The sequence below is a fragment of the Vulpes vulpes genome, chromosome 13 (assembly GCF_048418805.1).
Source record: "Vulpes vulpes isolate BD-2025 chromosome 13, VulVul3, whole genome shotgun sequence".
NCBI lineage: Eukaryota > Metazoa > Chordata > Mammalia > Carnivora > Canidae > Vulpes > Vulpes vulpes.
The window spans coordinates 59,763,207-59,785,851 of record NC_132792.1 but is presented as its reverse complement, the minus strand read 5'-3'; the positions used below and the strand labels follow the sequence as shown (position 1 = coordinate 59,785,851).

General features: G+C 38.3%; 1 protein-coding gene and 2 pseudogenes across 2 annotated transcripts in view; 2 read left to right on the top strand and 1 right to left on the bottom strand.

Annotated features, from left to right (window-relative positions):
• LOC112932447 (spermine synthase-like) overlaps positions 1–9,423 on the top strand; it is a 120,522-nt pseudogene extending 111,099 nt beyond the window's left edge.
• A 1,743-nt stretch (positions 9,424–11,166) lies between these two features.
• TRAM1 (translocation associated membrane protein 1) overlaps positions 11,167–22,645 on the bottom strand; it is a 33,469-nt gene continuing 21,990 nt past the window's right edge. For both annotated transcript variants that reach the window (XM_026012406.2, XM_026012398.2), the window contains 4 exons: positions 22,460–22,564; positions 20,426–20,569; positions 19,925–20,085; positions 11,167–12,744 (listed from right to left, as the gene is read on the bottom strand). In XM_026012406.2, the coding sequence (XP_025868191.1) occupies positions 12,671–12,744; positions 19,925–20,085; positions 20,426–20,569; positions 22,460–22,564 (484 nt within the window). In that variant the 3' untranslated portion in view covers positions 11,167–12,670. The remainder of the gene's footprint in view (positions 12,745–19,924; positions 20,086–20,425; positions 20,570–22,459; positions 22,565–22,645) is intronic.
• Positions 14,436–14,979, top strand: LOC140595032 (small ribosomal subunit protein eS8 pseudogene; annotated as a pseudogene).

The window sequence follows — 22,645 nt, the reverse complement described above, 5'->3', positions numbered from 1 at the left end:
GTGTACAAGGACCGACTTTGTCTTAAATTCATTGTGAATCTATCTCTATCTATCTATCATCTATCTATCATCGATATCATCTATCATCAATATTTTTTTACAAATAATAATAAAATAAATAGAAAAATTCAGTGAAAAAAAATCCAAAGACATACAAAACACAAACTCATTTCTTTCCCTTTTTTTTTTTTTTCAATTCAGCAGACCTAAAACTATTCTGCCAAATTGCCATTAAAGTCCTAAATGCTTACTTAGTTTTTTGTACTTACCTCATTGTGGACTGGTTACAAACAATTCACAGGACAGAAGAGGAACTGTTCCTTGGTTGTAGTTTGAGCAGCATCAGCTTAAAAGATGAGGGGGCTGTGAATTATTTTCAAAGTAGGAGCCTTTCAACTAATTGTTGGAGCACCAGACAGCAGACTCCTTTTAGTTGATTTCATGTAGCTTTTTATTCTGACTTAAATCAGAGCTTGCAACTGTGAAATCAACCATGTTTGTCTCTAAAAGCCAGTTGCTGTCTTTCTTGGCCTTCCAGCTGAGATGCAAGCTCCTCCTGGGCCCTCCCATTGAACTACTTAGTGTAATGTCTTCTCTCTTTTACTAAACTACAAGGTCTCCTTCTACAGCGCTCAATGATATGGGGAGGAGGAACAAAATGATAAAGTAATACTAAGTATATACTCTGGAAAACACACAAGCACTTTGCCTATCAGATTTATAAACATTGCTGAGAGTGTCCCAGGAAAATTAGCTCTCACCAGTCAGTGTCTTCACAGGAGAAAGAGTGGGGGGTAAAACAAGAATGGAGAGAAAAGATGCATATACTCAGTCACTAGAGTATATTTTGTGTGCAGTTACTTGTCTTGCCACTTCAGGCCTAGTGAGGGTGGGAATCATGCCTAGGTTATCGCTCCCCACACCATAGGCATAATGCTTGCAACTCAGTCCTGATAGCTGTTTAGTGACAGCCCGGCCACAACGACCATGTGACATGCAATCTTTTCTTTTCTCTCCTGATTTTTGCTCATAATCTTTTCATTCAACGAATTGGGTTTGACAGTGATGCTTAATTTTATTTGTTCATTGTCCATTCAACGGAGCCTGGGTGGCTCAGTCGGTTAAGTGTTTGCTCTTGGCTCAGGTCACAATCCCAGGGTCCTGGGATCCAGGTTGGTGTGGGGCTCCCTGCTCAGCCCAGAGTCTGTTTCTCCCTCTCCCTCTGCCGTTCCCCCCAGCCCTACCACCCCCACCCATGCTCGTGCTCTCTTTCATCAAACAAACAAACAAACAAAATCTTTTTTAAAAAGTCACTTGCAGTCACAAGAGCTGATATAATAGTAGTTAAAACTGAAACCAGGGGCCTGAGAAAGAGCTGCAAATGTGTGCCCAACCTTGGCAGGTTGGAGGGGTGCCCTGGGGCCCCATGCACGGGGTCTTGGAATGCCCCTGCACAGCCCCCAGTGAGGGGAGGGTGGGGGGCAGTGTGCCCGCACCCCTGACCCCCTCACCTGCACTTTGCCAGTTGGATCTTCTGCAGGCTGGGGTGGGGTGGTGGCTTGTGACTGCAAAACTGCCTCACAACCTCTTCCCCCCAAGCTGGGAGGCGTCCAACACCTGCTGCCCGCCTGGGAGTTGAGGCTGCACAAGGATCCCACTGGATCCTTTTAGACCTTAGGTCCCTAAGTGAAAATGAGGCAGAGGGAACCTAGTAGCATCCTGTTGCTCTCCTCCGAGGGCATCGGACTTCCAGGGAAAGAATTCGACCAGCGTTTTGCAGTCTCTATTTTTTCTTCTTTGCAACTTCGGACACTGCTGACACTCCCCCTTGAAGCCCTTTTGGTTGGTTTGCACAACCTCTAGCACCTCTTCACCTCTTTCCATTCCTTCTCAGGCTCCCTCAAGGCTGTGGTTTCAATGATTGCTCCTTACACATCCATGACCCCAGGCTGTGGGCTCCGTTTCTTTCAAGCCGGTTGCCTTTTTCAGTGATTGATTGATTCATTAGCTCACCCATTCATTCATCATCCAACGTACAGGAAGCCTGAAGCAAATTCTCCTGATTCAAAACAGCCTCAAGGCTCAGGGGAGCCTTCTCTCAGAAACCAGACAGTCTGGTTCAAGTTCAGCTGTATACCTGAGGTCCTTAGTACTTGCCCCTGCTCTAGAACTTTCCTCACTGTTGATATTATTGTCTGGGATGTCTGCCTCTCACACTAGACTATGAGACCTTGAAGGTAGGGATTGTGTTCTAGGAATTCTTGTAGACTCGTAATATCCAGAAAAAGGTCTATCGGTGTTATTGAATACATTAAAATACTTCCTATGCTATTTTACTTTACATGATTAATATTTTATAGTTTGTAGCTTTATCTTTGCAAAACTCTTTGGAAGGAAGAACACTGAAGATCAAATCAAATGATCCTCTTGCAAGGGTGTGTGGTGGAACACAGTGAGGAGCAGCTACTCGGTCAAAGACCCGTGTTCAAAGCTTGGCTTTGTCACTATGTCACTTCACCTTTCTGTAAAACAGGGCTAATAATCCTCCCTATTCATAGTTTCTTTTTTTTTTTTAAGATTTTATTTATTTATTCATGAGAGACACACAGAGAGAGGCAGAGACACAGGCAGAGGGAGAAGCAGGCTCCATGCAGGGAGCCCGACGTGGGACTCAATCCCGGGTCTCCAGGATCACGCTCCAGGCTGAAGGCAGGCGCCAAACCGCTGCACCACCTGGGCTGCCATAGAGTTTCTGTGGAGGGTCAAAATAAGGTGGAGGAACACTTAAAATAATAATTGACACATGGTAAGACTTCAGTAAATGCTACCAATTTTTGCTGAATTTCATACAGTCAAAAAATTCACCACGTTTTTTAAATCCTTATTTTGTGTGCACTAAGAAGAATGCTGGTGATTATGACACGCCACTGATTGAAAAACCCACTCTTAATCCAGAGATGCTAACGTATCGGGGGAGAACATTTTAGAATCGATAAAGTACGACATTATTTTGCCTTAGGTAAAAAAAAAGATCACGGACAATAAAGAATGGGCTATGGGAGAGTATTTTGGGAACAGAGGTAGGAGAGGCTGGTCCTTTGCTATATGAGGATATAAAAATGCAAATATCATTTCTTCCATTTCAGATGCAAGATGCGAGCCACTGGAACCCTGCTGCACATGGGGGAAGATGAAGATAGAGTGTAATTAATACAAGCTCTCCTCTCAAGCACAGACATTTGCAGAGCTAAAGGAGGGTCGGAACAGGGGAGGAACACATCAAAACTAAGCTTTTCTGAAACGAGAAACAGTAATTGTAAAATAGCCTACATAACTGATCGCTTCAGGTTGTTCAGCAGTTGGTAATACCAAGAAGAAACAAATTGCTAATGCTTTTTAAGGCCAAATTCAGATCAATGGATGAAGCTCTGGACCTACATCCAACTCAGTGCCCCCCCCCCCCCCCCGGGCCATTCAGTGGCATCAAATCACAGTCCCGTGTGGGGCTTCTGTTTGGAATTTTGAACCTCAGTGTGTGAAATGTGAGAATACTATTTTAGATGCAAAGGCAGATCCTGGAACACAGCTGAAATAATCAATGCAAAAAAAAATCGCAGGCTGAAAGTCTTTCCTTTAGTGGAGAATTTGCGACATTAGGTTTTTTTAAAAAAAAGGAACAAATGTCAAGGGCGGCTGGGTTAATGAGTACAGAGAGTACAGCTGCTCTTACCTCTGGAGACGAGAGCGCTGACGTGGATGGAGCGTGAGCGGAAAATTAGGGTGGTGATTGCAGCAGCCCCTAACGGGCACTTACTCCACATCAATAGATAATGGGGTGTGATTGGCACCGCCTGCTGAACAAGAGATGCTGGACGGTAATTAGAACGTTGGCCCTCGTCAAAATACGGTAAAACAAGGAGAGCAGTGATTACTTAAACCTGAAGCTACAGTCCGCAAGATGGCTTTGCATTTTAAATTCTTTATTGTTTCAGTGTTTATTAAAACAACAAAAAAAACAACCCATAAGCCATACAAAATTAAGATGCTCTATAATAGAAGAAAACATGAGATGAGCCTGAGCTGTCTGAATAATGGCCAATGTTTAGAAATGTGCTTGCTCCATAAATTTCAATGAGCATCACGGTGGAGTATTTCTTTTCAGAAAAAGATTTCTTTTTGGTAAATGGCTATCTCCCTATCTCCATCTTATTCCACTGTATCGTTTCTGCACTGTGGCAGAACTGACCCCCTTACCATAGTATCAACAAAGAAATGACTTCAAGGTGTGAACCCGGCTTTCTATTCACTGAGTGCAGTTATGTAAGTTTTTTTAAAGATAAAGTTGAACCGGGGCTTGCTTCTTTCCATTTTTTAAAAAAAGATTTATTTATTTGAGAGAGAGCACGAGTGTGTCCATGGGGAGAGGCAGAGGGAGAGAGAGTCTTCAGCACGGAGTCTAAGGTGGGGTTTGATCCTACAACGCTGAGATCATGGTCCTGAGCCAAAACCAAGAACCAGTCACTCAACCGACTGAGCCACCCAGGCACCCCAAGCCTTGCTTATTTCTTTTGAATTTTTCAAAGTTTCTTCTTCTTTTTTTTTATTTTTTAATTTATTTACGATAGTCACACAGAGAAAGAGAGAGAGAGAGAGAGAGGCAGAGACACAGGCAGAGGGAGAAGCAGGCTCCATGCACCGGGAGCCCAACGTGAGACTTGATCCCAGGTCTCCAGGATCCCGCCCTGGGCCAAAGGCAGGCGCTAAACCGCTGCGCCACCCAGAGATCCCTCAGCTTGTTTTCTATCATTAAGAGTCTCTTATGGTTTGTTTCCCTCTCTCTCTTTTTTAGCCCTTTCCCATATGTTCATCTGTATTGTTTCTTAAATTCCACATATGAATGAAATCACATGGTATTTCTTTCTCTGACTGATTTATTTTGTTTAGTATAATACACTGTTGCTCCATCCACATCATTACAAATGGCAAGATTTCATTCTTTATGATGGCTGAATAATAGTCCATTGCATCTTCTTTATCCATTCATCAGTCAATGGACACTTGGGTTCTTTCCATAGTTTGGCTACCATTGAGTAATGCTAGGCTATAAATATTGGGTTGCATATATCTCTTCGAATCAGTATTTTTGTATTGTTTGGGTAAGTATCTAGTAGTGCTATCGTTGGGTCATAGGGTAGCTCTATTTTTAACTCTTTGAGGGACCTCCATACTGTACTCCAGAGTGGCTGCACCAGTTTGCATTCCCATTACAGTGCACAAGGGTTCTCCTTCCTCTGCATCCTCACCAACATCTGTTGTTTCCTGTGTGGTTAATTTTAGCCGTGGAATTCACTTTTTAAAAACCACACTTAATTTTTTATTCTTCATGTACTTAGCATATTTTGCCTTTCTGATCTAAGTAATAAATGACCTGTATCTTATAGTTTCATTTGTTGTGAGTGAAATCAGCAAGAAAGAGAAAAGGACCACTCTAATTGGTCAGGAGGTCACTACTAACCTAAATTAGTCAGGTAAAATTGCATTTAAAAAATTATTCTTGGGGTACCTGGGTGGCTCAGTGGTTGAGCATCTGCCTTTCGCTCAGGGTGTAATCCCGGGGTTCTGGGATCAAGTCCCACATTGGGCTCCCCATGGGGAGCCTGCTTCTCCCTCTACCTATCTCTGCCTCTCTCTGTGTCAGGCTCTCATGAATAAATAAAATCTTAAAAAAATATTCTCTAATTGTGCTCATAAAAAAGTTTTATCATAGTTTTTCATAGTTGATGAAGGAAAAAATGATTACTCCAGAAGTCAGTCATTAAGTAGACAACAGAGTAAGGAACTTAGTCTTCAGATTTTAGTCCATTTCATCCATTATCCACACTTATGTATATATGTCTCCCCCCCCCCCCCCCACACACACACTGTTAACAGCCAGTGCTTCTGGTCCATTTGCTGAATTGCAATTTGTAGGACATTTTATGAGATTAGTTCAAGTATATTGATAAACATAGCTTGGAATACCCTCTTTTCTTATCCCAGGTAAATATTCTTATTTACCTGATGGACTTTGATACTTCCCATTAGAAAGTAAGGGAACTCCAAAAAACTAAAAATTCTCTGGAAGTTGTACACACCATCTAAATGAAATTATGGTTTCATAAACCCTAGGTATCTGATTTAAAAAAAAAATCGTTCTTTAGAAACTATACATGCTCTTTGCTGCTTTTATAATTGTTGGATCACCATAAGTGTAAATGATTCAGTATATACTTGGATGTTTGATTTATGAACTTTTGTGATGGATAAGCATGCTTGCAGTCTTGCAATGATTAAATGGCTGTAATGTTGGCTTGAACATCTCATGCAACTTTATTGGCCTGCCTACTGAAGAATAACAACCATGAAACACTGTACTTGCATTAGAGAACATGAGTGCTCAAAACCTTGTATAACAGATCATATATGGAGAAGCAGCAACAATTAAAATTACTTAATATTATTAGCCATTTCTTTTTTTTTTTTAATTTTTATTTATTTATGATAGTCACACAGAGAGAGAGAGAGAGGCAGAGACACAGGCAGAGGGAGAAGCAGGCTCCATGCACCGGGAGCCCGATGTGGGATTCGATCCCGGGTCTCCAGGATCGCGCCCTGGGCCAAAGGCAGGCGCTAAACCGCTGCGCCACCCAGGGATCCCTATTAGCCATTTCTTTACTGTGTTTTTCACAACCTTAGGAACTGACAACTAACACTCAGCATCAGGCATGGAGCTATGCACAATTTATATGCACTATCTTAGTTTGCAGAACTACCTTGTGGGGTAGCTGCTATTAGGTATCTCAGGAAACTGAGACACAGACATGAGACCACACAGAGTTATCAGTGAAGGAGTCAAGATTCGGACTCTGGTCTACTATTCTTACCATTAAGTGCTTATTAATGTTAACAAAAATCAACAAAGTTATTACTTGAATTGGTTGAAGTTTGGAATGTTTTGTTTTTTTGGCTCACTTACCCTCAAAGTTACTAACAGTCATGATTTAGACGGTGTGATGGACCTAAAGTTTTTAATTTTTATTTTTCTGATTCTTTTTGTTTTCAGGACATCTAAGTGTTTGATTTCAGCTTTAAGCAAACACAATTATTTTCACTAAGAATAGTTAGGCTAGACAAATTGGCTTAGCCTTTTCCTGAATGGTATTGAATAAAGCTGGTTAATGTGTGGCATGTAGATACCTAGTAGAGCGCTTTTTGTAAAGCAAATCATGCTTAAATACAGGACTAGTTTGTCTTTGTAAGTACTAGCTCTCTGCTGTCTTCACAAGCTAGAGCAAAGCCACGGAGATGTGTCGTTTTCTGTAGGTGGCTAATAGCTTTTAAAAAGTGCTCAGTAACCAGATTAACAAGGCACTATTATTATGAACTTGTCTTCTTGCCTCATTTCATCCTAGGGGATTGAGCTGTATTCCCGGTTTCTAAAGCACCTAGAGACTCAGTCCAATCCCATTCACTCTCTTCATGTCCTGGCTTACTAGTCTTTCATTTTCCCAACTAACACTTGCTAATAATGTCTGCTTTAAAATTCCCAAACCTGCCTTGTATTGAAATTTTACAGTAGATGATTCTTAATGAATCACCTATCACACAGCAAGGGTGATCTTTGGAAAGAACCATCTGTTTAAGCATTACCCTAGAGTTTCCTTCAGGGTTACTTTTGAAATCATTCCTTTAAAAATGTAAAAAAGGTGGGCACTCCCTATGGGCTGCAGCCTGCATGTCCCGCAGCCTCAGTCTCCCGTGGTCATCTCCTCCAGGCATGGCAGAGGGCTTCGCCTCATTATGGTGGCAGCGTGGCACAGCACTCTCAACTTTTTTTTTTTTTTTTTTTAAGATTTTATTTGTTTATTCATTAGAGACACACACACACACACACACACAGGCAGAGCCACAGGCAGAGGGAGAAGCAGGCTCCATGCAGGGAGCCCGATGTGGAACTCGATCCCAGGACTCCAGGATCACACCCTGGGCCAAAGGCAGGCGCTAAACCGCTGAGCCACCCAGGGATCCCCAGCACTCTCAACTTCATGCTCCACATTGAAACTGATGGTGAGACCATTCTAAAAGGCCTCCAGTCCATTTTCCAGGAGCAAAGGATGACAGAGTCTACCCAGCAGGCAAGACCATGGTTATTTAGCAACCTACATAAACAAAAATGGTAGCTTTGCCAATTTGAGAATTACCCGTAGGGATTGGTGGTGTTGGACCTTGGGTTATGATGGCAATTCACAGGGCCAAGAAGTTGACAGTCTTTTGAACACGGTAGAAGAAAGAATGAAAGAACTGAGGACAGTATTGGGCAGGGGAAATGATTACCACCCACAGTTTGAGGAGAGGCTATAGACAGATACTGGCCCACAGATACAGGCCCAATGGTGGCCTGCTTTTTTCTGACGTAAGTAAATAATGTATGATGAAGATTTACCTTATAGAACATTAAAATCCTACATTTGAAGCAATTTGGAAATATTCTCAATCTTAGTGGGGGTGTTAACCCAGCAGAGAGTGATTTGGGAATATGTAGGCTATCATGGGTGGTGGAAAAGACTACAGTGGCAAAAACCCACTGATTCTAGGGGGTGGAGATGGGAGCATATTATGTGAAATTATCAAACTGAAACCAAAGGTGGTCACTATGGTACAGAGTGACCCAAATGATGGTCCATGGATGTGAGAAATACAAGCGAGGGATGCCTGGGTGGCTCAGTTTTTGAGCATCTGCCTTTGGCTCAGGTCGTGATCCCAGGGTCCTAGGATTGAGTCCCGCATCAGGCTCCCCTCAGGGAAACTGCTTCTCCCTCTGCCTAGGTCTCTGCCTCTCTCTCATGAATGAATACATTAAAAAAAATGCAAAAAATGTAGTGATGCCTGAGACCATCTTAAAGGAGACTGGTCTCAGTTTCTAGTAGAAGACTGTATTCCAGTGCTGAAGAGATGCCAAAGAAGGGAGAGACTGTGATTATGTGATTAATGATTTGAAAGCCATTCCAATCTACATCTCCAGAAGATTCCACATGGGAGTTTCTCAGACTGATTCTTTTTTTTTTTTTTTTAATTTTTATTTATTTATGATAGTCACAGAGAGAGAGAGAGAGAGAGGCAGAGACACAGGCAGAGGGAGAAACAGGCTCCATGCACCGGGAGCCTGACGTGGGATTCGATCCCGGGTCTCCAGGATCGCGCCCTGGGTCAAAGGCAGGCGCCAAACCGCTGCGCCACCCAGGGATCCCTTTCAGACTGATTCTTGACCTCTCAAAGTACTGAAACAAGATGGGAAACGTATTACACAGAATAACTGTCAATTTGACGAAAGCCCTGTCACTCCCTGAACCTCTTGGGTGCCAGTATTGTCCTTTGGGATTCTGAGATCGGCTCTTCCAATCACTTGGAATGTGGGTATTTTTCAGTTTGCAAGAAAGCTGAACCTTGAAGACCAGTATCTCCTAATCATGTGTGCAGTAAAGAGCCCTCCTTACCTTCATCTGCTGTGCATGCATGACATTGACATGATTCATGCAGTTGTGAATTCCTTCGTTTTAATTATTTTTAATTAAAAAGCAAATGGAAAAACTATTTTGATGAGGTAGGGTGCTACTTTTTAAAAGTCAGCTGAAGGATGATTACATAGCACAAGCAAAGGCTGCTAAATGCATGGAACCCATAGAATGTGATATATGTTACTTTTTTTAATGTGTGGGCTTTTTTTTAGTTTGGTAGATTTCAAATTTGGTCGTTTGGAGGCGTGAACATCATCGTTTTGTCCTGGAGGAAAGTTCTTGATGGTATTTCTTTCCCAAGGAATTGACTTAGATATTAAAATTTGGTGCTTAGAAGAGAGTTAAGAAAAAAAAAAATAGCAACGCTTTGAATAAAATTGTGAGAAAAAATGCAAATTGTGAGAAAAAAGATTATTAATACAGCTATCACTTAAAAACAAATTTTTATTGTTGTCCATATGTAGACAGGCAGTAGAACTAGTTTTCAGTGAAAACCTTTAGAAACACCTTGCAGACACAAGGTGTCAATGGCTATTGCTAACAAAATGTGCAACTAAAAATTTCTCCTGTTTCTTTACCTATAGAAACTTTGTTTCAGGATTGGTTCTGATTTTGACTGTGTGGAGTTACTGAATTTTAGAAGAATGCACTTAATACTTTTGTTCCACCTGGACCACCCACAAGCATATTCTAAAATACAGGCAAAAAGGCATTTACAGAAACAAGGACTGAATCCCCAAATGGCAAAGCAACTAGTTCAAGGTTACTCAGTGAGTCTGACAGCTGTCCTGGGTCATGGTCCTACAGGCTTGCCATCAGGCTTCAAAGGTGACCTGTGGTCGGGTGATAGTAACACACCCTGCACGATCTGGAGGTCAGTAAGGACTTTCCTGAAAGCATTTGGGGCGAGGGGATTTAGAGCTTATATAATTAACAATTATACTTGTATATATATGTGTGCCTATAAAGTTTTAGCTACATATAAAAGAGTTTTTCTTTTCCTAAACCTATAGTGTATGGAATAGAACACAATGCTGTTAGGTAATTCCATAGAAAGAAGTTTCCCCAGCCCAGAAAGTTGAGACACATTCATTGCATGTTATATCCCCACTGCAAACATTCTTGGTGCATCACGAAGCATATTTACATATAAAGGGTTGAAAAGTCCTGTAGTAAAGAAACACCTTTAACTCAGTAGTCTCTGAATTTGGTTACTAACCATTTTTCCCTCAATAGCTCTCATAAATTATATGAAACTAATCCTCTTTTTTTTGCAGAATACTTTTTTTTGGAAAGGCTGTTCTTTTTTTTAAAAAGATTTCATTTATTTATTCATGAGAGACACACAGAGAGAGAGAGAGGTAGAGACACAGGCAGAGGGAGAAGCAGGCTCCATGCAGGGAGCCTGATGTGGGACTTGATCCCGGGACTCCGGGGTCACACCCCGAGCCAAAGGCAGATGCTCAACCACTGAGCCACCCAGGCGTCCCGGGAAAGGCTGTTCTCAAGGTCTATCAAGATTATGCTCTTTAAACATGGTACATTTTAATGAGATTAAATCTTAAACAGCATAAAAACTTGCCAACAATAAAGAAAACGTCCAGGATACAGCTTGTGAAAGTAAAAATTTTATTTTGATTGATTTCTCAATGTATAGTTCAATATAATGCCAGTTTTTATTGGCAAAAATTTGGTTCCACTGAAACTCCATGATGCTACAGAGAGCTACTACTTTTTCCAGGAAGTAAGTAAACAGCTGGAAATAGAAAGCACAACTTTCTTGCAGCATGGCAACTTATTAAACTGCAGACCTAACAAGCCTGCAACTTTTATACTAAAAATGGCACAAACATGAGCTGGTGACAAAAGTGAGAAATGGAGAACAAGATGTGAACACCAAAAGGAGCAGTATAGGTACTGTGAAGACAACAAAAAAACCAAATATAGCTATAAGAATTTTTAAGGATAATTATAGAAAAGGGAACCAAATGTTTTACTCAAATGTTTTTTAGAGCCTTTCTGTAGAGATACAAATATATATATATATATTTATCCAAAAATATGTTTTATACAGATAAATGCTTCTCAATTAAAGATGGGACCAAAGCTATAGTTATAACATAAAGCACTGTCTTTTGTAAGACTATTTATCCAACTGAATTTTCAATTTCTTTAAGATTAGTGCAGTAAATGTTTCCAAATATAATTACCCGACATTCTTTTATAGATATAAATTAAGTAGGCATTATTTTTAAAAAGGGTTTGCAGGTTAAACAATATTTTTCTAAGATGCTGTGCATATCGACCTTATAAGCCCCATTAAGAATCATTATTAATAAACATATCAAAAAGGGCTATAGTCATATTTGCTTTATAGTAAATATTTAATTTTCTGATTTCCAGTTTACAAGTGTTGAAAATGCACAAGAAAGGATTTTACTTCACAGGTACTTTTATGTTCATATATTTTTGATTCAATATATATGGCAATAACTCTCCACACATTGTAACCAATAGTATGTTGTTGTTTTTTAAAATGGGGATGTAACATTAACAACCATTACCTATAAAATAAAGCACACAATTATTATAGTGAATTTACAAATCTTTTTTCCGAGGTGTAAAGACTACAAAAATTCCTAAAAATTAGAGAACACTGAAAACATATTAAAGTTTGACTTCCAACTGTATAGTATTTCCATTTTACCCTGAAAGATAACTTAAAAAATATGACCTTGCTGGAAGAGGCCATCTTGCTAATATAAAAAATTGGTGAGAGCAAGAAATTTTATCACTGTTATGTAGAATTTTTGTAAATAGTTCTCTCTCCAAATCATTAGAAAAACGTTCAAAGATAAAAAACAAAATAAAATATGGTGGTGGTCCCTAAACTATTTTGAAGGCAGGTAGCTTAGTCTAAGCTAAAATATTTTTCTCACTCATAGTAATCATCCTTCCCTCAAATGCCCTTTAAAAAAATGCATGAAACAACAGTACAATAGCAAGAATCAAAGAGCACAAACTGTATTTTCAAGGACAGAAAAAATCTCTAGTGCTGAAAGATATAGTAAAAAGCAGATTTCTTTGGGGACATTAATCAATTAGATTATAATTCATTATGAAGATTTCTCTTTTCTATTACGGGGAGAGTCAGCTCCATTTGAAGTTACTGTTCCATTTACACCATTTTCTGAAAAGAGAAAAGAATCAGTGTTACTGTCTTTAATAAAGAAATCCAAATTAATATCATCTTTATAAATAAAAGTACCTTCAGAAAAGTAAGTTTAAAAATCTAATAAATATCTGAATACCCTTAGGTAAAACTTATTTAGGAGTAATTAATCTTTACCAGTATTTAACCAATCATAAAATCTGGTAACATGTTAAACACAATGAACTAAAAGTAGCAAATTTTTAAAGATTTTATTTATTTATTTGAGATGGGGGGAAAGGGGACACAGGCAGGACAGAGGGAGAAAGAATCTGAGGCAGACTCTGCACTGAGCACAGAGCCCAATGTGGGGCTCAATCTCACAACCATGAGATCATGACCTGAGCTGAAACCAAGAGTCATGTGCTTAACCGACTGAGCCACCCAGGTGCGGGCGGAAGGAAGGAAGGAAGGAAATTTACTTTACTTACTTACTTTACTTACTTACTTACTTACTTATTTATTTATGACAGATTGAGAGAGAGGCAGAGACACAGGCAGAGGGAGAAGCAGGCTCCATGCAGGGAGCCTGACACGGGACTCAATCCTGGGATTAATATATTAATTACATCTCAATTAAAAATAAAGCATTACTACTGAAAGCAGAAAAAAGTGGCAGAAGACAGAATACTCTAAAAAACAATTATAAGAATTTTAAAATAGTCTTAAGAGCAGTGCTTTTGGTAGCAATAAACAATCTTTTCTCATTTGTCTGGAAACAAAGTTTTTGGGGATATGTTTCCTTACAAGACATAATAAAGTCAGTGTTTAGGATAACTCTTTTTTTTTTTAAATTTAATTTTATTTATTTATGATAGGCACACAGTGAGAGAGAGAGAGAGAGGCAGAGACATAGGCAGAGGGAGAAGCAGGCTCCATGCACTGGGAGCCTGACGTGGGATTCGATCCCGAGTCTCCAGGATCGCGCCCTGGGCCAAAGGCAGGCGCCAAACCGCTGCGCCACCCAGGGATCCCTAGGATAACTCTTATGTTTAGGAGTGTTATATGGCTGCCTTCTTCAAGTTATGATGGAGATACCTATCTATTGATCAATTGATTGATTTATAGCTAATGTCAGACTAATCTTGCCTTCAAAAATATTCATTGAAGTTGGAATACAAAAATGGCTGTTTGAAAGGAAAAAACAACCCAAGGCTGCTGTGTATTCTCCCATAAGGTATTTGCCAATTACTTGAATGTGCACGCATGAAGCAAGACTCAGAGAAATTAAACAGAAACCAACTCCTATGCAAGTACAAAGCTAAACAGAGTACTGATTAGTTTCATAAAGACAGGAAGAAAAAAATTTGAATCTACAGTCAGAGAAGACAGACTGTACTAACGGTTGACTTTCTAGGAATGAGGGCAAACTAGAAATAGATAAGCTTTGACAGGACAGAAGGATCTACCCATATTCAATCCAGAGCCTCTATAAAGTCACTAGAACCTATATACATTTTTACATTAAATGTCCAGTATTCAATTAAAAATTACCAGGTATTCCAGAAAGCAAGACCAAATGACTAAAAGCTAAGAAAGAAATATATCAGGAATAGATCTTTGCTCTTTTCAGCAGCACTCAAGAGCATCTATTGAGACAAGTGGTACAAGCCCTGCAAGATGAGGGGCAAGAGAAAGCTCTACTACAAGAAGCACATGTATGAGCTAGGATGCTCTACCACATACACACAGGCCCAATCTGGGGAGGCAAGAAGAAATACCCTGCCTTGAGGCTGGATGTGGGGAACTTCTCTTGAGGGCTGAGTGTTATAAGTACCAGGAAGGAATTATCAGATATTGTCTACAAAGCATCCAACAATGAATTAGTCCACACCAAGACCCTGATAAGGAATTGTACTGTGCTCATTACAGCGCACAGTATTATGGTATGCGTCCCACTATGTACTACCTCTGGGCTGCAAGAAGGGGGCTAAGTTGACTCCTAAGGAGGAAGAGATTTTAAACAAAAAAGAATCAAAGAAAATTCAGAAGAAATATAATGAAAGAAAAAAGAATGCCAAAAATCAACAGTTTTTTGGAGGTGCAGTTCCATCAGGGCAGGCTTCTTGTGTGCACTGTTGGAAGACCAGGCCAGTGTAGTGTGGCTGAGCAGATGGCTATGTGCTAGAGGGCAAGAAGCTAGAGTTCTATTTGACGAAAATCAAGGTCCAGAAAGCAATAAATCCTCCTCCCTCCTCTCTTCGACTCATATAATAAAGGTGTTTACTGTTGAAAAGAAAGGAAAGGAAAAGGAAGGAAAAGAAAAGAAAAAGATCCTCAGGTGATCTATATCTGGAGTTATCAAACAGGGACATTAAAAGAACAATGAGTAATATAAATAAATGAACAGATGGAGAATTTCACAAGATAACTAAAATCTTTAATCCTAGAACTGGAAAATATAGTAACTGAAAATACAGACTTAATAAATAAATTTAATAGCAGATTAGGCATAACAAAAGAAATAAGTGGAACAGAAAAAATACTTAGATTGAAATTTAGAAAGAAGGGATGAAAAATGCAGAAGGCATGAAAAGATATAAGACAGGTATAAGAGTTTAACACATATGTTGGAGTCCCAGAAGGAGAGAGAGAATGTGGCAAAGAATATATGAAGAAGTTATGGTCAAGAATTTTCCAAAATGATGAAAGAAGCCAAGCCAAGATTCAGGAAGCTCTACATGACAGAGAACAGGATAAATACACAGAAAATCATACTCAGGCACATCATAGTATAACTGCCAAAAAACAAAGACAATAATTATCAGATTGGATGAAAACAATTAAATCCAATTATATACTACTTAAAAGAAATGCGATTTACATTTAAAGACAAAAAAGGTTTAAAGTAGAGAAATACAGAAAAGATACATCTTAACATTTTACCAAAAAAAAAGTTGGTGTAGCTAAATTCAGACATTTACTAGAGATGAAGATGGACTTTCTATAAGAGAAAAGGACAAATTCAACAGGAATTTGTAACCCTAGATTTAGATGTACCTATAATACATGTTCAAAATATTTAAAGCAAAAACTTATATAAGCTACAAGGAAATGTCGTATCTCCTGCAATAACTGATTGAACAGAACTCCATCTACCAAATCAGTAAAGATATAAAAGATTGAATAATACAACTAACAAATCTGACCTGATATACAGCATAATACCCAACAGATTCAGAAAACACATACTAAAAAAAAAAAAAAAAAAGATTTTATTTATTCAGAGAGAGAGAGAGAGAGAGAGAGAGAGAGAGAGGCAGAGACACAGGCAGAGGGAGAAGCAGGCTCCACGCAGAGAGCCGGATGTGGGACTCGATCCACGGTCTCCAGGATCATGCCCTGGGTTGCAGGCGGCGCTAAACCACTGCGCCACCAGGGCTGCCCAGAAAACACATACTTTAGAAGTCTACACAGAATATTTACCAAAACTGAACACCTGGCTGAGCCATATGAAAGTCTCAACAAATTCCAAAGAATTGAAATAATTCAGGAACAAAAAGAAAACTAGAAAATGCCCATGTAGTTGTAAATTAAACAATGCATTAATACATGATGTATGGGTCAAAGAAGAAATCAAATTGGAATTGTAATATCCTGAACTGAATGATAATGAAAAAGACATACCAGAATTTGTGAAATTCAATTAAAGCACTGCTGAAAGGGAAAGTTTGTCTTTAATTGCAAGTAATTCATGAGATGGGCAGAAAATCAATGATGTAAAGATCCATCTCAAGAAGGTAAACCACAAATAACAAAACAGCAAATCAAGACCAAAAAAAGGGAAATAGGAACAGAAATCAATGATATGACTAAGAAAATCAACGAAAAAAAGCTCATAAATGTTAGTTCTTGGCTGATGGCAAAAAGAGACAGAAGGGCATAAATTACCAACACATGAAATAAAGTATAACTGTCCTACACAAATTAATAAGAGGGCAGTATGAATAATTTTACCAATACACTTGCGAAGTTAGATGAAATGGACAAATTCCTTGAAAAACACATTTCAGAAGAGACACAATAAAGAATAAAAACCTGAATAATCTTATCTATTAAAAAATGTAAATCTATAGGTAAATATCTTACCCTAGAGAAGATTCTAAGCAGCTCACTGGTAGATTCTTCTAAACATTTAGGTAAGAAATAATGCTGACATCACACAAAGGATAAAACTGCTCAATACTTTTTATAAAGTCACCATAACTCTGATACCAAGATCTGATGAAAATACAGCAAAAACATAAACAGGCTAAATGGAGGCCGAGTTTTTATATGAACACAAGTGTAAAAATTCTAACAAAATACCAAAAACACCAATCTACTAAAAATGATGTATTATCATCAGCAACTTGAATTTATGCCAGAAATGCAAGATTGGTTTTACATTTGAAAATAAATGTATTACAAAAAAATACACATCAACATCCATTATGAATACAGATATAAAAATGCTCAATAAAATACTAGCAAACCAAATCAAACAACATCTAAAGAGAATTATATACCGTGACCAAATGGGATTTATCTCAGGAATACATTGTTGGCTTAATGTTCAAAAATCAACTAATAGTAATACATGATATCAATAATATGTAGGACAAGAACTATTTGATGATCTCAGGAGATGCAGAAAGTGCAAGCAACAAAATCTAATATCCTCTCATGATAAAAACACTAACAAACTAGAAATAGAAGGGAACTTCCTTAAGCTGATAAAGGCACTCATGAAAACCCACAGGTAACATCATTAATGGTAAAAGATGGATGCTTTCCTAATATCAGGGGAAGATGAGGATATTTGCGCTTACCACTTCTACTTAACATTGTTTTGGAGACTCTAGCTAAGGCAATTTGTCAAGAATATGAAATAAAAATCATCCAGATTAAACAGGAGGAAGTAAAACTATTTCTATCTACAGATGACATGAAAATGCAAAGGAATCCACTAAAAAAACCCCAGTACTAAATAATAAACATAGAAAGTTCAGCAATGTTGCAGGACAAAAGATCAATATGGAAAAATCAATTGTGTTTCTATATAGTGGCAATAAATAATACAAAAATGAAATTAAGAAAGATAATTCTGTTTAGAATATCGTCAAAAAAAGAATAAAATACTTAGGAATAAAAAGAAGTACAAGACTTACATACTGATAACTATAAAATTTAACTAAAAGAAATGAAAGGAGAATCTAAATAAATGGAAGGACATTTATGATTCTTGACAGATTCAAAGTAATCTATATGAAAAGCCCAGCTGGCTTTTGGAGAAATTGACAAGCTGATCCTAAAATTCATGCGGAAGTGCAAGGGACCCAGAATAACCAAAGCATGAAGAAACCTAACAAAATGGAGGACTCACACTTCCTGATTTCAATACCAACTAGAAAGCAACAGTAATCAAGACCGTGTGGTACTGGCATAAGAATAGGCATACAGATTAACAGAATAGAACTGAGAGTCCAAAAATAAATTCCTACTTTTTGATCAACTGATTCCTCTCCCCATTGAAAACAAGTTATTTATTTGCCCTGTAAGCAGCTGATCAACTGATTTTCAATGAGAATATCAGGGTAACTCAATAGAGAAAGGTTAGTCTTTTCAACAAATGCTGCAGGGGACAACTGGATATCATATGCAAAAACAATGAATATAAAATGGTGCAGCCACTTTGGATATCAGTTTAGCAGCTCCCCAGCAAATGTTAAATATACAGTTACCATTTGACCTAGCCATACCATACTGTTCCTAGGTATATACTCAAGAGAGCAAAAACAGGTGTTCAAACAAAAACCTGTACATAAATGTTTACGCAGCATTATTCATATTAGCTAAAGAGTGGAAACCCAAATACCCATCAACTAATAAGTGGATAAACATAATCTGGTATATTTACACAATGGAAAAAGTATTTGGATATAAACAGGAATAAACTATTGGTAGTTACTACAACATGAATAAACCTTAAGTACATGCTAAGTGAAAGAAACCAGTCACAAAGGATCACAATATATATATGTCATGTCCAGAAAAGGCCAATCCACAGAGACAGAAAATAAATAAGCTGAAACATGTACTTTAAAGGGTGAACTTTATGGTATGGTATGTGATTTAGATCCCAACAAAGTGGTTATTATCACTGAAAGTAGTTAATCTAGGCCAATGCAAATATATGCCATATTCATAGGCTAAAGTTCAATTCTCCTTGAAATGATCTACAGATTCGATGTAATTCCAATCTAAAATCCCAGCATGATTTTTTTTTGGGGGGGGGGGAGGGAGAAATTGACCAAGATGTACTAAAATTTATATGAAATGAGCAAAGGCCCAAGAACTGCTGAGACTAGCTTGAGTAGGATAGGGCTAGAGGACATAAACTATCAAATATGAAGACTTTTAAGGAGCAAATCAGAGTTGATATATTTTTTAAAACTGGAACTTCTGTTTTACAATTTCAAGTATAACAACAACTACAAGTTGAAAAAATTACTGCGATGTCAAAGTTTTTTCAATTAAAAGCAAGACAGAAAAGAAAGAGGTTAGGTGCAGGTTCAGAAATGAAGGATCAAGCAATCAAGTTACAGAAAAAGCTGTTCTACTTGGGACTAAAGGCAGATGGGAAGGGGCTAAAAAGAGGTTTTGTTTTTTAAATATGAGTAAGATGCTTGAAAGCACAAACTACTTCTTGCTAGGTTAGTTATTCACTACTTAAATGGCCAAAAATATTGGTCTAATGAAAAGCTTGGGAGAAAGAATTTTGGGGACAGCTTTTGGGGAATAACTGACTCCAGGGAATCAACCATCTGTCAAATGGGATAAGTTTTGTGTTGCCTCTGATTTTGCTAAAAAAAGAGTAACATTTTCTTTATAAGATTTTAGGGGTACCTGGGTGGCTCAGCTGGTTAAGCTTCTGACTCTTGGTTTCAGCTCAGGTCATGATCTCAGGGTTCAGAGACTGAATCCTTGCTGGGCTCTGCACTCAGCACAGAGTCTGCTTGTCCCTCTCCCTCTGCTCCTCCCCCTGCTCATTGCTCTAATTAAAAGTTTTTAATTTTTAAATTTTGATTATTTTAAATTAAGTTTAGAATAAGGCCCCATAACATTTTTTAAAAAATGTTTTCTATTTCAGCTTTTCCGCTGCTTACTGAATACAAACCTGTTCCTTTTCTAGAAGACCTGCCTTTAGTCACTGTTGGTTTCTTCTTCACAACTGGTGCCTGAAAAGTAGAATGTTCCCTCCACCTCCGAAGCTGAAAATTAATGAACTTCCACATCATGAATGCTTGGGTAATGCAAATGGATGCCAGGACAGCAATTCTGATAATAAGTAAGGTTAAAAAGCAAAAAAAAAATTAGAGTATATTAGAGCAATGCCATTGAATGAGGTATTCTATCCTGCATTGATAGTATTAACTTGGTGCTAAATTCCCACTGGTGATATGATTACATTAATAAACAATGATTTCATTAATGGTTAATTTCTAAATTCAAAGAGATCCTTTAGTATTTCATCTGAGACATGTGCTACTGCAGGTTTGAAATCCAATGACAGTGTTCCCCCCATATTTGTCTATTTTTTAAAGTTGATTTACATCATAAATGGATAATATATATTATATAGCAGTAAAAAGTGAGAAAAATGTTAAATTGACCGTACCTTACAGCTAACACATTAAAGTTCCCAGCACTGAAATCCAGTTTCTGATTCTCTGCTCTTGCAAGGCCAAAGCCAACAGTGAGTACTGAAAGAATTAAAGTCAGAAGTCTTCCCAAAACAAACAGAACTGCCCACAGAGAAAACCTGGAAGAAAAATGTCCCAAATCAAATTGATTAAATTGTAAAGATATGAAAATATTCTAATAGGATCAGATTCCTATTAAGTAAATGCGTATTAAAACATTTCTTATTATTCTGCAAAAAAGATCCTGAAGTATAATGTTTGGGATATGCTATATATTACATTCTTGAAGATACATAACATAGCTTATATAAGATTTTAGGATGTCAAGTAAAGAAATAATTGATTTTTTGTTTAGCTGATCTGTTTTATTTTTATTCTATTATTTTTTTAAAAAAGATTTTATTTATTTATTTGACAGTGAGAGAGCGTGCATGTGCACAAGCAATTGGGAATGGCAGGGAGAGAGAGAAGTGGGCTCCCCAAAGGATCATGACCTGAGTGAAGACAGATGGTTAACCAATTGAGTCACCCAGGCACCTCCAATCTCCTTTTTAAAATATAACTATTGGGGTGCCTGGGTGGCTAAGTGATTGAGCATCTGCCTCTGGCTCATCTTTTTTTTTTTTTAAAAGATTTTATTTATTTATTCATGAGAGACACAAAGAGAGAGAGAGAGAGAGAGAGAGAGAGAGGCAGAGGGAGAAGCAGGCTCCATGCAGGGAGCCCGATGTGGGACTTGATGGGGACTCCAGGATCACGCCCTGGGCGGGTGCTAAACCTCTGAGGCACCCAGGGATCCCCAATAAATAATAAAAAATCTTAAAAAAAAACAAACCAAAAACCATCATTAATGATCCTCAAAGCTACTGGTATACAGAACAATTTTGAAAAATGCTGGCCAAAACAAAAGCTGTCATGTGAACAGGACACCCAATTCCTACTTAATACGCCTTGTTTTACCTTTTTTCTTTCTTTCTTTTTTTTACAAGTCATACTGCTCCAATTCTGCTGTTGTTGTTGTTGTTTTTAAATATTTTTATTTATTTACTCAGGAGAGACACAGAGAAAGAGGCAGAGGCATAGGCAGAGAGAGAAGCAGGCTCCATCCGGGAAGCCTGACGTGGGACTTGATCCCGGGACTCCAGGATCACGCCCGGGCCAAGAAGGCGGTGCTGAACTGCTGACAGGCATCCCCCAATTCTGTTTTCAGTCCAGTTTTCCCACAGAAATATTTTAGCATCTTTTAGACCATATAATCTATTATATTATTTTGTTTTTTTCTTTCCCTATTCTTCTAGTCACTTCCCTATTACTTTTCCTCCAAAATAAAAACAGGCATTAAACAAAAGGACAATTATAATAGAACAGTAAACCCAAAAAAAACCTTTAAAAGTACATGTTCCAATGTAACATATCTCTACCTAAGAGGAGACTCCAATTTAGAGAATAAAATACCCACCTGAATTGTGAAGTTGTTTCACATTAAATTAAAGCTACTACTAGGTACCTAGGTGGCTCAGCGATTGAGCATCTGCCTTTGGCTCAGGTTGTGATCCTGGGGTCCTGGGATTAAGTCCTGCATCAGGCTCCCTGCAGGGAGCCTACTTCTCCCTCTGCCTATGTCTCTGCCTCTCTCTGTGTGTCTCTCATGAATAGATAAAATCTTTTTTAAAAAAAATAAAGGTACTACTAAAAGGGACACCTGTGTGGCTCAGCTGAGCATCTTCCTTTGGCTCAAGTCATGATCTCATAGTCCTGGGATCGAGTCCCACATCAGGTTCCATGCTCATCAGGGGGTCGGCTTCTCCCTTTCCCTCTGCCCTTCCCCTCTGCTCATGTTCTCTCTCTCAAATAAATAAATACAATCTTAAAAAAAAATTTAAAGCTACTACTAACAGCTCACAGAATGATATAATTGCCCTCAGCATAGACCTTGGCAATAGCACAGTCCTTGGCAACACAGACACTGATTTTAATTATACAACAAAGAGAATGGCTAAACAACTTACCCTTTCTGATACTTTTCATCACTAAAATAAAACAGGCGGGAAATATGGAAAAGAAATTCAACAAAATAATGTAGCACCAGAAGAACAAGTCCTAGATGATTCAAGCTGTTAAAAGAACATATTTAAAATGTAAAGGTTAATTATCAATTAACATAGACTGACACAATATCTACCCAGTCCATTTAT